The sequence below is a fragment of the Buteo buteo genome, chromosome 21, assembly GCF_964188355.1.
Source record: "Buteo buteo chromosome 21, bButBut1.hap1.1, whole genome shotgun sequence".
Taxonomy (NCBI): domain Eukaryota; kingdom Metazoa; phylum Chordata; class Aves; order Accipitriformes; family Accipitridae; genus Buteo; species Buteo buteo.
This window is the reverse complement of record NC_134191.1, coordinates 16,709,800-16,724,619: the sequence shown is the minus strand read 5'-3', so window position 1 is coordinate 16,724,619 and position 14,820 is coordinate 16,709,800. Positions and strand designations below refer to the sequence as shown.

Here is a 14,820-nt window from a genome sequence, read left to right as displayed (position 1 = left end):
GTGCCACACAAGGATTACAAAGCACTAAAGCAGTAAGGGACCATTGATTCGAGAGGATGAGAGATGGTGACTTGTCATGCTAATATACAAGTGTGCTGTCATATCTGATACTTGCACATTCATACTATATTGATACTCCCAAGAATGTAGCAGTAGAGGCTTAGTTTATTATAGCTCAGTATGACTGTAATGCATTTTACATGCTAAAGCATTTCTCTCTGAAGGTTCTCATGCCACCATTTGTTGTATGCAAGAGGCAAGCTGTGTTGATAAAACTAGGAGGTCTTTAACATCTCCTGTTCAAAGCATTATTTGTTGGTCCTTACTGCGCTGTGTTTTGTAACTGAGTTGGCCTGTTTCTATAATTCAGTGTCTCTCTCTGAGTATCTGAGCAGTAGGAATTAGACATTTATCGTGAAATATTAGTTTACAGGTTTGCATGGTCTTGTGTTTTAAATGGCTTTTGTAAAGATTTGTGAACAGGTCTGTTCTTGAGAAATTTCCATAAGGGTGACTTTTATTTCCAAGGCTGTGCCTTGCCTTCGTCATATATCACTTTGACAACAGCTCTGCTAAAATTGTCCTTTTTGGTATGTTGTGCGTTAAATATTTTACAGCACAGTTGGCTTCATTTAGCAGCAGTCGTGTTTGCTTTCTTTTCCTCTAATTTGCAGTGTGTTCCACTGGCTTCCTGTATTGTTTGCCAGGACACTTTTTGCTGCCCTGCCACTTGTAGAAGTTTAGATTTCCTGGTTGCTGATAGTCACTGTTCCATTAGCCCCTGCAGAAATTTCTTCTTGCCGTGTGTCAGAACTGGCTCTATTTTTTCAGTACTCAAGAGTAATTTTGCTTCTGTGATGAAATTGCAGTGCATATAGGGTCTCTAATCAATTTGGTTAATTCCTATGTTCTGAGCATTTGTTTTCTCTTTTCTACTTGGAAAACTGTTTCCAGCAGTGTTGTTTTCATGTTGTTCACCCTGTCTCTCAGTCATACCCTGGCATCCTAGAGTTCTGTGGTGTGGTATTTTTTTACTTATCTTTCAGGTTTCATAGTCTTCAATTCATATCCTGCAAAAATGTGGAAATTAGTATGTTTTTCTGAAAATACAGAAATACCCTGGTACCTGTGGTCACATTAATTTATGGAGTGATCATCTGTCAGGATTACTGGGTTTTGACTTCAGTTCTCCTCAGCTAAAGACCTCTTAGCAATTGCTGGCTAGGCAAATCCTATTTTGTTAGACTGTGTTAGTGATAGGTGTAACTGCCCCACGTGCCTGGCTCCTATGATAACAGCTCTATTAAAGCAGCATCTTTATAGTTCTTCCTGGGATGGACAGTAAGTGAAGCCTTTGACTTTTGCTCCATGTTCCTCCTTTAATTTTAAAAAAAGGTAATGTTCTGTGTTCATAGACCCTGCTTATACACTGTTTCCAGAGCTTTGCTCTAACCGATTCACAGATCAACCCACTTACTGGTTGCTTTTAGCTGTTACATTTGATAATTTAAGCAGGGTACAACCAGGTCAGTAGCCACATGGGTGACCTCAAAGGTACACCGATTTGCTGCAGGACATTTTCTACAATTCATTAAGTGGCAAGCTCTTAGCAGAGTCAGAACTGAATCTCTATCCCAGAACGGTGTTAATGAGGAGTTTGCAGCTGTAATTCTGGCTCTCAAATGAACTAAAGTTGAATCTCAGACCACCTTGTTCACAAAAGAAAATAAAACAAACAAAAAAACCCCAACCCCAAACCCACTCATGAAACTCAGCATAAAAATAAACACATCTGGCCATACTCCAGTTCTTCTGCTGCCACTTCAAAGGAGAAAGGGAATGTTATTAGGGCAATGTTGGAAGCTGAAACAACTAAATGCCTACTACTATGCCTTTATACAGTCACGCACTTGAAGTCTTTACCATGCCATATGCTTATGAGGAGGAATGTGATTTCTAACATTGGTAAGTTGTTGTCGGCACATGAAGCAAAATGGACAAACACCTTCTTTTGTGTCTACAAATTGCCAGATGCTTTGATCTGTGAGCTGATGCATCCACATTACCCAGTGGAAGCTGAGGGAGGGGAAGAGAGAGAAAAAAGCAAAGGCAATTGCCAAAATTGGCATCCAGCCCCAGCTCTTGAATATGTTGGACCACCCTGAAAAGCATTCATGTTAGTGTGAAGTAGTATAATTATTAGATTGTTGGTGTATGTCCCAGCAAAGTATGTGATTTTGTTATTCTTTAAAATATGACCAGACTAAATATGTTGTCAGTATCATCAAAACTAAGCTAATATTGTTGCTAACTGAGCCAAAAGGGTGCTGGATTTTGCATTCTTTTTCCAGTGCTGTAGGCTGTGCTTGTGCTGCTTTATTGTATGACAGTACTGCCCTGCAGTGTTAGGGGCTGCCCTTGAGGTCATCAGATACTACAAGGAACACCATTTTGGATGCCAGCATCTCTGACAGCTTTCCAGGAGAATTTAATGATTATATTACAAAGGTAATAAAAGAAGGGAAAAGACTAAGGATCATTAGTAACATTTTTTTTCTTGGTAATAAAGCAGAGTATGGCAAGAAAGAGAAGTATTCCGCATTTTCTTCATAGTCACTGAATTCCTCACTGGCCTCTGTCATTTTCTATAAAGCTTGCTGGAATAATTAGAAAGCAAAATGCGTCATGTATGTATTAGTTTCGTTCCATAGACTTATTCTGCTTTAGATATTTTTATGAGTTCTGTGAATTAAAATACATTTCATTATAGTGCTAACCTTTGGCACACTGTTCCACATCTTTCAGTCTGCAGTTCCTTGGGTGCTTTTGTTGAGACTTCAGACCTATTTCTTCCAGTCAGCAGTATCTATGACAGCAACTTAATTGCTACATGCGTTTGTACTGTTCTTTGGCAATTTTGTTTCAGATTCGCTTTAGTGTACCTATTTGCCTGGGGGTTGGTTTTATATTAAATATCAGTAAAAAAACAGGTAACATCTATACAAACAGCAGTGGAGCAAAATCCCATATAATTGCAAGCCAGCCCATCTAAAAGGCGAGGGAAAGGGAATATTTTAATTATATTTTAGCTGTTACTGCCAGGAAGCAAAAGCAGAAATTATGTTTCAAGAATTGTGGCAGAAGCTATTTACATTTATTGTCTTTGAGCCCCATAACATCACGTTAATGATTTTGCATTTATATTAAGCTTTATCTTTTATTCTTTTTCTCCCTCCCCAAATTTCTGAATATTCACAAGCATTAATTTACCACTATTGACATATAACTATTTTGTGGATGCAGATGACATTCACCAGTAATATAAAAACCCCAAGAATACTGTTTCTAAATGAAGCTCTGGGCGCAATTTAAGCAATTTAGTGTACTTACTAAAACTGGAAATTGCCCAGAACTACAAGCTTAACATACAGATTATTAGAAGTTGAGACTGTAACATTTTAATGAAGATACATGGTCAGGAACTCAGTTGTATTTAGGATGGTGCATGTGGACAGAGATGCATCCACATAACAGCTATTAAATTTAGAACAGTGAGCTCGGGTTTGAAATCCTTCTGCCTGAAGATACAGTAGCCAGCAAAGACATGCAATTTCTATGTGAGGTCTGTAGGCCTGCAGTTTTGCACAGCGGATGTAACGTCTAAATGCTGAACAATGGATCAATATTCTGGAGTGCTGAAATAGGAGCATATTTTTACAAACTGATGATAGATCCTAGGATAGGCAGTCTTGACAGTTAATTTATGATGTCCTAATTACAACTTGCAATTGGAGTAACTGCAGACTTGGAAATAACTGGACAATGGATTTTGCTAGCTAGGCAAAACTGAAGCAGTACCGTCGGACTAGTGACATTGGTTTGTTTGATACGTGTCTGCTTGGACAGATTTTAAATGCATATTTCATCCTCTAGAGAAACAAGTAACTCTACAAGACTTGTTTTAAAGACAACATCTGTTTTGTTGACCTTGCTTTTTCAGCAGCCCATCTATGAAAACCTAAATATTTAGATGAAAGCAACATTCAAAGTTTTGTAGCTAATACATTTCCCTTTTTCTGCTGTTTTTCTTGATGAATGTAAGGAAAGATAACAATTCACCTTTTTTCCACTCCATTAAAATCACATTCTAAGCAGTATTCTGAAATCAGTACAGCAACAATATTTTGCAAGCTAATGGAAGCATTATTTCAATGCTTGAGCAAATGTTACTGTATATTCATGTATGCACACTTTTACAAATGAAATAATACGTCTGTGATTTTAGTTCCTTTTTTTCCTTTTTGTTCTGCTGACTTCACATACAGATTGAATTGGGAATGTAGTATATCTTAATTGCTTCTCATCTTTCAAAATTCACAGTTTGAAATTGAGTATCTTTTTAAGATGTGTTCATTTATTTCTGATTTCTCACTATTGAACAAAATCGGCAGCTTAAAACCATACTTGGGCAGCCTAGGTTTTTAGGGATTGATAGATGGGGATGTTTTAAACAGAAATAGTTTATTTTCAACATCAAGGATTTGCTTTGTATTTCTCTTTCTGTGGGAATAAAAAATAATGAGGTAATTGTTGTGAAATCTGGGTCCAGTGTTTTCCAAATAACAGTGTTGTTTGTCATGGGATTTTCTGTTTGTATGTGTATCATAATAACATGATATAAAATAAAAGGTATTTCACTTTCTGTTCCCACACATAAACTTTCAGATATAGTGAGAATGGTTTTACCAAGTTGAAGATTTAAAAAAAAAAAAAAAAAAGCTATGAAGTGTTGCCATGAGACATTCCATGCATTTAGGAAAAGTAAATTAAGTAAAAAATCTATTATTAGATTAACTCATTTATGTTGACCAGAACAAGTGATACAGTATTTCCAGATAGATGGTCTAATGACCAATTTTAATTTATGTAAAAATTTACCTGGTGTCTGTTCTGTATTTTAACCATACTTTCATTATTTAAGTGTATCATTTATTTTGAATCATTTAATTGTCAAAGGAAACTAAAAGATGTTCTGCAATAGCTTGCAGTCACTAGATCTTTGGGTACTGAATAAGCTGAAGATCACAGGGTTCAAGGGATTCTGTTTAGGTAAAATCACTTTTCTCTGTTTGCTGTTGTGTTTGTTTGGTTTTTTTTTTGTTTTTTTTTTTTTTTGTTTGTTTGTTTGTTTTTGTTTTGGTTTGGTTTTGGTGGTTTTTTGTTGTTGTTGTTTGTTTGTTTTTTTCCCCCCACAGATCCAGCCATTGTAAATGGAGTTTATTGGTCAGAATCTTTAAATAAGGTGTTTGTTGATAATTTTGATCGTGACCCTTCTCTCATCTGGCAGTACTTTGGAAGTGCAAAAGGATTTTTCAGACAATATCCAGGTAAGAAGAATACAAGTTCTTACTTAAAATACAATAAAGAATGCTATGGCTGCAAATTTCCACAGAGTACTGTCACAAATCATGACTTTCACAGATACTTGCAGGTTTGATTTTACTTTATCAAGTTTTCAGAGAGAGATATCGCTAATCAGTGTTTTCAAAGTTCTGAGGTTTTTTCTACCAATTTTCATTTGGAGGTGAAGCCCCCAAGGTAACTTATGTACTCATAAATATGCCTATTCATATATACATATAAGCACATATGAAAAGTAACTTCTAAATAGACTGTGGAGAAGGAGGACAAAAGGATTAGACTTTTCATATAGTACTGAGCTTAGATAATGTGCTCTATTGATGCATAGAGTAAGACTTAATTGTAATTTATTGTTCAGTTTTCAGTCTTCCACTTAACCTGACATCTTTACATTTAAAGATTTCAAAAACTTGTTTTAAAGTTTACTTTCATACCAGTTGTAATTAAATGCAGTTAGATCACTTGTATTATTTCTATAGAAATAGGTTAAAATATATATTTTTACCTATTAAGTTGTGTGTTTAATCACGTACCAAATTTACTACATAATAAATAAACTAAAAAGTTAAATAAACCGATCCTCAGCTTCTGTAACTTTGGATCTGGTCCATAGTGGGAACTGTTCCTTTAGCTGATCTGGTTTAGTAACCCATGTGTTTTTAAGTCTGATGTCTTGAGTTTATTGTGAGCAAGTTTACTATAAGCCTGTGTGTCTGAAAGCGACTGAAAGTAATGGCTACGACGTCTGTGTAAGGTTTGGATTATAGTTCACTTCTCAAGCTCCATGATATTTCAAGGCTAGAATAAATGTTAGTCCTTATTTTAAAGGCTGTTTCTCATTTTGTGCTAGCAAATGAGTGTAAAAAGCAGGAAGGATTGCCCTGTCAATTTTTTTTTTTTGGTTGGCAACGTTTTTATCATGTTTCTTTTGACACACAACTGGTAGATATTAGCTCTTCATAGTGATGTGACCAAAACATCAGGTGTATGACCTGTGAGTGAAGCAGTTAGTATAACAGGACCTGTTGAGATCAGCCATGGGTAGTAAGTGCTCAAGGTTTGAAAGGGAATTGGCAAGCATGTGATAAAGCTTGCCAGCACCAATGACCAAGTATGACAACACTTTAGTGACGGTACTATGATGAATATAGTAGGCTTGAAGAGGTTTTTACCTCACAGTAGGCTAAAAAGGAGTGAAAAAAAAATAAATATTTCTGGAGGTCTGTCCTGGTTTTAGCTGGGCTAGAGTTAATTGTCTTCCTAGTAGCTGGTACAGTGCTATGTTATCGAGTTAGGTATGAGAAGAATGCTGATAACACTGATGTTTTGAGTTGTTGCTAAATCATGTTTAGTCTAAAGTCAAGGATTTTTCAGCTTCTGATGCCCAGCCAGCAAGAAGGCTGGAGGGGCACAAGAAGTTGGGAGGGGACACAGCCAGGGCAGCTGACCCGAAGTGGCCAACGGGGTATTCCATACTGTGTGACATCATGTCTACTATAGAAACTGGGGGGGAGTGGGGTCGGGGAGATCCCCACTCGGGGACTAACTGGGCATTGATTGGCAGGTGGTGAGCAATTGTGTGAGCAAAAGTGCATAATTCATACATTCCAATCCTTTTATTATTACTGTTGTCATTTTATTAGTGTTATCATTATCATTATTAGTTTCTTCTTTCCTGTTCTATTAAACCATTCTTATCTCAACTCACAAGTTTTACTACTTTTCCCGATTTTGTCCCCCATCCCACTGGGTGTGTGGGGGGAAGTAAGTGAGTGGCTGCGTAGTGCTTAGTTGCTGGCTGGGGTTAAACCATGACATGGTCCTATTTTATTAAATTATTTTTTCCAGTATCTCCTATATAATACCATTGCCTGTTAGATTAAAGTATGAAACTCCATTAAGTGCTACTTAGCCCCAATACCACAGACACATTTTGAACAGGGACTGTGGAAATGTAATTTAATCTTTTTATCTCTTTTTTTTTTTTTTTAACAGGAATTAAATGGGAACCTGATGAGAATGGAGTCATTGCATTTGACTGCAGAAATAGAAAATGGTAGGCAATAGATGACTACCAGTGTTTAAGAAATTTGAAAGGAAGAGAAGTCCAGTATTTAAAAGAACAAGTCGTTTTGTCTTTTGTCTTAGGTACATCCAGGCAGCAACTTCTCCAAAAGATGTGGTAATTTTAGTAGATGTCAGTGGCAGTATGAAAGGGCTTCGCTTGACTATTGCAAAACAGACAGTTTCATCTATTTTGGATACCCTTGGAGATGATGACTTCTTCAATATAATTGCTGTGAGTGTCTCAGGATTTTTCTCCGTTTTTTTTCTTCCATCATTTGTTGCTATCTGTCAAGTTTTACGTCACACAATACACTTGAAAAATGTTGCAGGCAGGTGATGGATATAAGATGACATCTGAACCAATGGGACAGACACTGTGGTTTTCCAATGCAAGCTTCTTCAGATGACAGTGTTTTCAAACTGGTTTTCTATGACTTGCAATCTGAAACCCCTTAAACAAGTTGTCTTGATTTTGGCAGTTGCAAAGAATAGTCATCTGTTTTGTAGTTTGCCTGAAGTTTCTACATTACCTTAATTTTTGAGTTGTGTCCCTGTACACCACCCCCCCTCCTTTCCCCCCCCTTCCCCCGCCCCTTTTTCCCCCCTCCACACCTTCTGCAATACAGTGTAAACTGCAAAGTGGTCAATACATAAGAATTAATAGAATCAGATCTTAGCTTGTGCTGAAACTTGTAAGGCATGATAAAATGCCAGCATAGCTCCTCATTGTTCATGCTTTCCTCAGTGTGAACCTGAAAGGTATGTATGTGTAAGTTGCGCAGAGGTATTACTGGTGTTTACTAACCGTGATAAATTAGATTATCAGTAGTTCCTGTTATTTGTGTATGGTAGTTAGTTTTCCACGGTACATGTTTTAAATCTATGACAAGAGGCTAGTTTTACAGTATTTAAGAGTAATAGGATTAATAATGTAGGTAAGGATGGCTTTAACAATTCCAAAACTGACATCAGAACTACAATTTGCTTGGGGGATGGTGGAGGGAGGGAGGAGGAATTGGTCATTTTATAAATTCTCCTTTGCTGATCTTCTTTTGCTTATACATTATAAATACATGGGTTTATCCCATGCATAAATTCTAAAAATGTCTTCAAACTCTTGAATATAAGGAAGCTTTTGGCGGCTTTTTTTTTTTTTTTTCCTACAAGGGAAGTGCCCTTGGTATACTAAATGACCCCAGTGACACCAGTGCAAATCATTGAGATTGTATGGAGAATGAAGTATATATGCCTGAAGTATATGTGCATTTACTGTATTTTTAACAGATAGAAAGCAGTTAGTTCAGAGTATCTTTCATATTAATCTCCTTGTATGATAATTGCATAATTAGTAGAAACTCATGTAGTAGAAAGACATAATTACATAGTATATCAAAAAGGGTTTACTGTCCTTCAAAAAAATTGTGATTAACTGTAATCTAAATAACTTTTGTAAGCTGAAAGAATGTTTCAACTAAGTAATTATTAAGATACCTGCCCAGCCATTTTTTAGTGTATCATCTCTGTGTTTATCAGTAGCTGTGACAGTCACTGTGAATGATGTAAGAAGAAAAAAGAAATTTTTTTAAAGTGAAGGTTTTTACTTTGGGAAAACCAAAAAGCTCATCTATAACAAAAAATGTAAAAATGTATGTAGCTAGAATCCGAACTAATCATTTTGCCTTGTACAGCAGAAATACCATGTAAATACTTCAAAAAAAGCAAGTATTAAATAACTAAATGTCATTTTTTTCCATTTAAACTTTAATTGACAATGAACTGAGCTGTCCATAAACCAGCATGGAGTCACAGAATTTTTACCGAATTTATTGCCAATTAACACAAACCTCTGATCACTGGTTCGGGTATTCAGAAAAAGAACGAAACACCCAATTGAGCTTTTCCTCCCCCTTGTCCAGGCCCAACTTCTGTCCAGCATCTTCCCCCCCCAGCCCCAGGCCCGGGTCTCAGCACCCCTCACCTTCCCTGCCGGTTTCAGTCCCCCCCCTTTCCTGGGTGAGGTGCTGGGCGGTGCAGGAGGTTGGGGTCCTGTCAGCAGCTCCGTGCTTATTAGTTTCTCACTGCCACTCTTTGCTGCTTGCTGGTTTTCCTCTGCTCTTTGTTTTTCTCTTCGGTGCGAGTCACCCATGGGCCGCAGTCCCTGAGGGCCGTCCCCACCTCAGCCTGGGTCGCCCATGTCCGCAGTCCCTCAGGGCTGCCCCCACCCCGCTGTGGGTCACCTGCAGCCCACAGTGTCCAGAAGCACACCCCTTCCACCATGACACTTTTCCAGCTGTGTTTCCAAATGTTTCCGGCCCCTGCTGGCTTCTTCCTTAGCCCGCCTGGGCGAGGACGCTGCAGCCTCCTCAGGCCTGCTGCGGCAGTTCTGGTGCCTCACCGGCTGCTGAAACTGGTGTGGTGCTGGCGGCAGCCGGCTGTGACCGGCGCAGGGCAGTTCGTGGCCATCTCTCACACAGGTTGCCACTGCAGCCCTCTCCTGCTTACACCTAAGAAGTAGTTTGGTTAGTATAAGAATTTCTTAATATTTAGAAAGATACGTGATGAGTGTGGTACTTATAGCATTTGTCTGAGGTAATTTTTTCATCTGAAGGTTCTTTCCTCTTTATAATCTCTTTTAGGATGAATATATGTTTATTTCTTGAAATATGTAGAAATAGCAATGGAGAGTGCGATTCTATTCTTACCAGCTCAGCTGTTTAATTTCATTAGGACACTGATGGTTTAGTTACTGCACAAATATGAACCTGAAATTATTCACTGCATTGAAAGAGGTACTGCAGAAATGCAGGGGAAAACAAGGATACCGTGACAGCAGTGACAATGAGTGGGTAAAGTGCTGTCCTGTCATCTTGAAGGTATATTGGCAGAATAGTTTTTAAGGAGTTGTTTCGGACTGAGTGTCACAATATAATCCTTGCTGTCTCACAAGGCAAAAAAATAATAATGTAAAGCAAACACAAAATTTGTTTGCTTGAAAATGTAACAAACTGGTAACAGAGACCGGTGCTGTGGAGAAGGGAGTGGACGTTTCATTGAGGAATGGCATAAGCAGACTCAGGCTGGATTACGGACTCCTTTTAAAATTTGGTGTTAGAGGAGGACATAGTGAGGGTACACAGTAAAACCAGGGTTACCGTGTTCTAAACGATCAGCAAAAATTACTTCTGAAGCACTGCTCTGAGTAAGTGCCAGCAGGGTAGATGATCTTTGTCAAGACCAGAGAGGATGTTTCAGTGATCAAAACATGAGACAGCAAAGCCCATGCAAGAGGCTTCTCAGTGTGAATGCACCGAAAATCCTATATAGCTTTTATCTGTAGACAAATGTTTGAGTGAGATTATATCTTACTGTCTATAATTTAGACATAGCCTGATGATGTGAAAGTGGTTTCGTTTGAAGGTAAGATATACATATGTCCATATAAGAAATCCCCTTTGTAACACAGACCTGTGCATATATAGCAAGTCTCCGTATCCAGAACTGGCCAGCTGTGCGGTGTGTGCAAATATAGGTCCACTGTGCCTAAATGTTGAAGCCTTACTCTTCACATAGCACACAGCTGATACTTGCTCACACCGATTGTTCTTCTGAAAGGCCTGTCCAAATTGTTGCTCTGTGAGGACTGCTGGACATCTGGAGGTCTGAGACAAATGGCGAGTACCCCTTTCTCTTCCCAGACCAAAATTTGAGGTGGAATAAGAGCTTTATGTGGGAAATCTGGATGAACAATACACTTATTAGGTGAAGCAAAAGTTTTGAGCCTGAGTGATTGTCAGGGTGGCTTTATTATGCACAGTGATTAATGGAACTAATACTTGCAACAGAAGACTTCTATGAGGAACTGGGTCAGGAATTATGAGTCAAATAGGTTAAGGAGTTCTCTCTCTCTCTCTCTCAGTCTCACAAGAAGAGAGAACCCTAAAGCATGCCTGCATTTTGAGGCAAAAGAAGAGAAAGCAAAGAAAATTGTGATGAAAGATGTAAGAGATGACTTACAGATGAGCAACAGTCAGAATGAAGCAAGTGGAAGGGTTACATGAGCAGATGAGAAACTTTTGTGTTTGTTACAGTAAGAAGGAAGAGCACTTTAAAGTTGGCCAAAGGAGAACATGAAGTTAGAGAAGCTGGACTAGTGTAAGACAGGGCTCTGTTGACAGTGGGGGTCAAGTATGGAAAGGAATTGAGCATGGAGAAAATCAGTATCTATGTCAGTGAAACAAGAGGAAACAGAATTTAGCAGGTGAAAAAGTGAAGTCTGAAAAGTATTTGTGCAAAGTTTGTAGTCGTCAACTCTGGTAGGTATTTTTTATTCTCCCTTTACAATATTTCACTGTACAAAAAGTTTTAAGAGCTTGTCAATTTGCTTTTCAGGTTGTTACACATTTCAGCATTCCATACACAAAAAGACGTTTAGGATTCTCATTAACTGTAATGGGAGTTATGGTCACTACATACTAACATCATTAAAAACTCAATTAGCACTTATAAATATGCAGTAGGGTAGGAAACAAACAAACAAACAAACCCACCAGCCAAGAACAAAACCCAAAAGCCACTAGCAGTACATTAGCTGGGTTGTTTCATATCCATTTGATTTTTCACTAAATATACTTTTAACTTTATAAGTATATATAGCAGAAAGCAGAATTCAGTGCAGACCTTTCCAGAGAATAAACATAAAAGGATAATGTTAAAAATCATTTTAGCTTTCATGGGTAGGTTGTTGCAAAGTCTATCTGAAATTGATGGACTAGATGATTGAATTGCAAAAAATTATTGAAATACAAGAGCGATTTTGTGCTGCTTATGCTAAAATTTAAGGTCAGTTCGCTGGTCCATGAACAGAGATGCCTGCAACAACAAGAGAAAAGGCATATTTTTCCAATTTACTTTGAAGTATAATTCCAAGTCATCCATTAAATTAACAATATCATCATAAAATGAGTATTAATTTTGCCAAATGCTGAAATTTTTTAAATGGTTTTATAAAAATGTAAACTCTACATTAAATTAACAAAATATTAACTGAGCCAAGAATGTTAAACTAATTTTAATGCTTTAGTCACACCATTTTAGCAAAATTGATTAGAATAAAAGTATTTGTTAATGCAAAGCACAGTAGTACAGTTCCCTGTGTTTAATTTGTAGAATTTTCCGTTGTAAATGTTTCTGTGTAGTCTTTTCTTTGGAGTCCTTGTAGTCATACAGAATAGGTTATGGATAAACTTACTTTTAAGCCTGCCCAAAGAATCAGATTCTGCACAACTAATGTGTGAGCAGGCTGAGAAAGAGAAAGGCAACCAAATGCGAACCTCCATATGATTGCTTCAAGCAGTGGGCTGTGCTTGTGTGCTACTTGTTGTGCATGGTAAGACTAGTGGAACTTTGGATATACCAATTCCTTTGGTTCCATTTGTGGATTGGTTTCACTGTTGGATCTTAGGTTGGGCTGTATTGGATATCTGAGTATGCCTAATATAGCGTGAAATCATTTATCTGTGTATTGTTGCACAACAAAATGCGAATTTAATTTGTTTCTGTGGACCTTACTCCAGACAGCTTAAATATGACAAAGGATAAATATGAAGAATGCTAAGGTAAATGTAAACTACTTGTGTAGGTGTGCTAAAACCATATGTATCTCATATTTTCCAAATATGAATAGTATCTGATTATACAATGAAGGTTAGCAGCTGTCTGCTATATATGCTATATGGTTCCTCTTGGTTCAGATTTTAGCCCATTCGTTTTATTTATGCCTGTTGTGCAAAGAAATAACTAGAGTGACAAAATAATGTGAACTAATGAAACAGATAAATGTAACTAAGTAGATAAAATAATAATAAAAATCAACATCATCAAATGTTTAAATTACAAGAGAGAATTACAAGAGAGATGAAAGTAGACCGAGGTTTTTGAAGAGTTGCTCAGAAAGGCAGGTAATTGGTTTTTACTTCTCTCCCTCCCTCCATTAGCAAAACACAGACTATTCTCAGCTATTGCATCACAGCTATCACAACTATAACATGCAAAGATGTCATATGCCAGAGTATAGGGGTATGGGACTATGCAATGCTAGGAAATATAGGAAAACAGTGTAATGCAAAAAGCAAAATGCAGGCTTTTACTGATGTAAATTAACAAGAGATCTATACTGGGTGTTGCTGGCAAAGTCAGCAGTTACTAATCAGCCTTTTGATTCAAGATCAGGAAGCTATTTCACTAAATACAAAATTTTAAATGTCATGGAAAAGCTGCAGAACTGAGTTCAAATTGCTGATAAGGTGGTGGGAAAGGGGGGGCGGGATTTTTTTCCCTTTTCCACTTGAAAGGTTTGGCACAGTTAAAAGAAAGGCACCACCAATAACACTGTAAAGCACCCTATGACAAGGACAAAGAAATCAAATATATGCTATGAAGTACAAGTTGTGTATTTTACTAGAAGCTGACAGTTGTACTAAAGATCTTATCAAGTGGATACGCTAGTTTAAGCAGCAAACGCTGCTTGAATGCTCTCATGTGTTGCATCAGAATTCTACAGTTTCCATGGACTTAAGAGAGGCAGGTGTTTGGGGAATTTCTTCTGGAACTGAAATAATTTTGTACAGTGAATTTTTCCATCTCTTCATATCTTTTTTAAAAAGGAAAAGAAAGTGTATACAAATAGCAAAGAGTATAAAAATTAAAATAAATCATAAAAATGCACCTTTGCAAGAATTCAAACCATCAGAAGCTGCCAGACTTCTTTATACAAAGGTTTTTCTTACTATTGTGGTGAATGGAGTTAAATCCAGTTGGCGGTGGGTCACGAGTGGTGTTCCCCAGGGCTCAGTATTGAGGCCAGTTCTGTTTAATAACTTTATTAATGATCTGGACGATGGGATCAAGTGCACCCTCAGTAAGTTTGCAGATGGGAGGGAGGGTTGATCTGCTGGAGGATAGGAAGGCTCTACAGAGAGATCTGGCCAGGCTGGATCGATGGGCCGAGGCCAATTGTATGAGGTTCAACAAGGCCAAGTGCCAGGTCCTGCACTTCGATCACAACAACCCCATGCAGCGCTACAGGCTTGGGGAAGAGTGGCTGGAGGCTGCCTGGTGGAAAAGGACCTGGGGGTGCTGGTTGACAGCCGGCTGAGTATGAGCCAGCAGTGTGCGCAGGTGGCCAAGAAGGCCAACGGCACCCTGGCCCGTATCAGAAACAGTGTGGCCAGCAGGAGCAAGGTATTGATTATTCCCCTGTACTTGGCACTGGTGAGGCCACACCTCGAGTCCTGTGTTCAGTTTTGGGACCCTCACTACAGGAAAGACATTGAG

General features: G+C 38.1%; 1 protein-coding gene across 1 annotated transcript in view; it reads left to right on the top strand.

Moving 5' to 3' along the window:
* CACNA2D3 (calcium voltage-gated channel auxiliary subunit alpha2delta 3) overlaps nucleotides 1-14,820 on the top strand; it is a 475,703-nt gene that overhangs the window by 200,520 nt on the left and 260,363 nt on the right. The window contains exons 6-8 of the mRNA XM_075052542.1: nucleotides 5,256-5,387; nucleotides 7,417-7,477; nucleotides 7,570-7,720. Of these exons, the coding sequence (XP_074908643.1) occupies nucleotides 5,256-5,387; nucleotides 7,417-7,477; nucleotides 7,570-7,720 (344 nt within the window). The remainder of the gene's footprint in view (nucleotides 1-5,255; nucleotides 5,388-7,416; nucleotides 7,478-7,569; nucleotides 7,721-14,820) is intronic.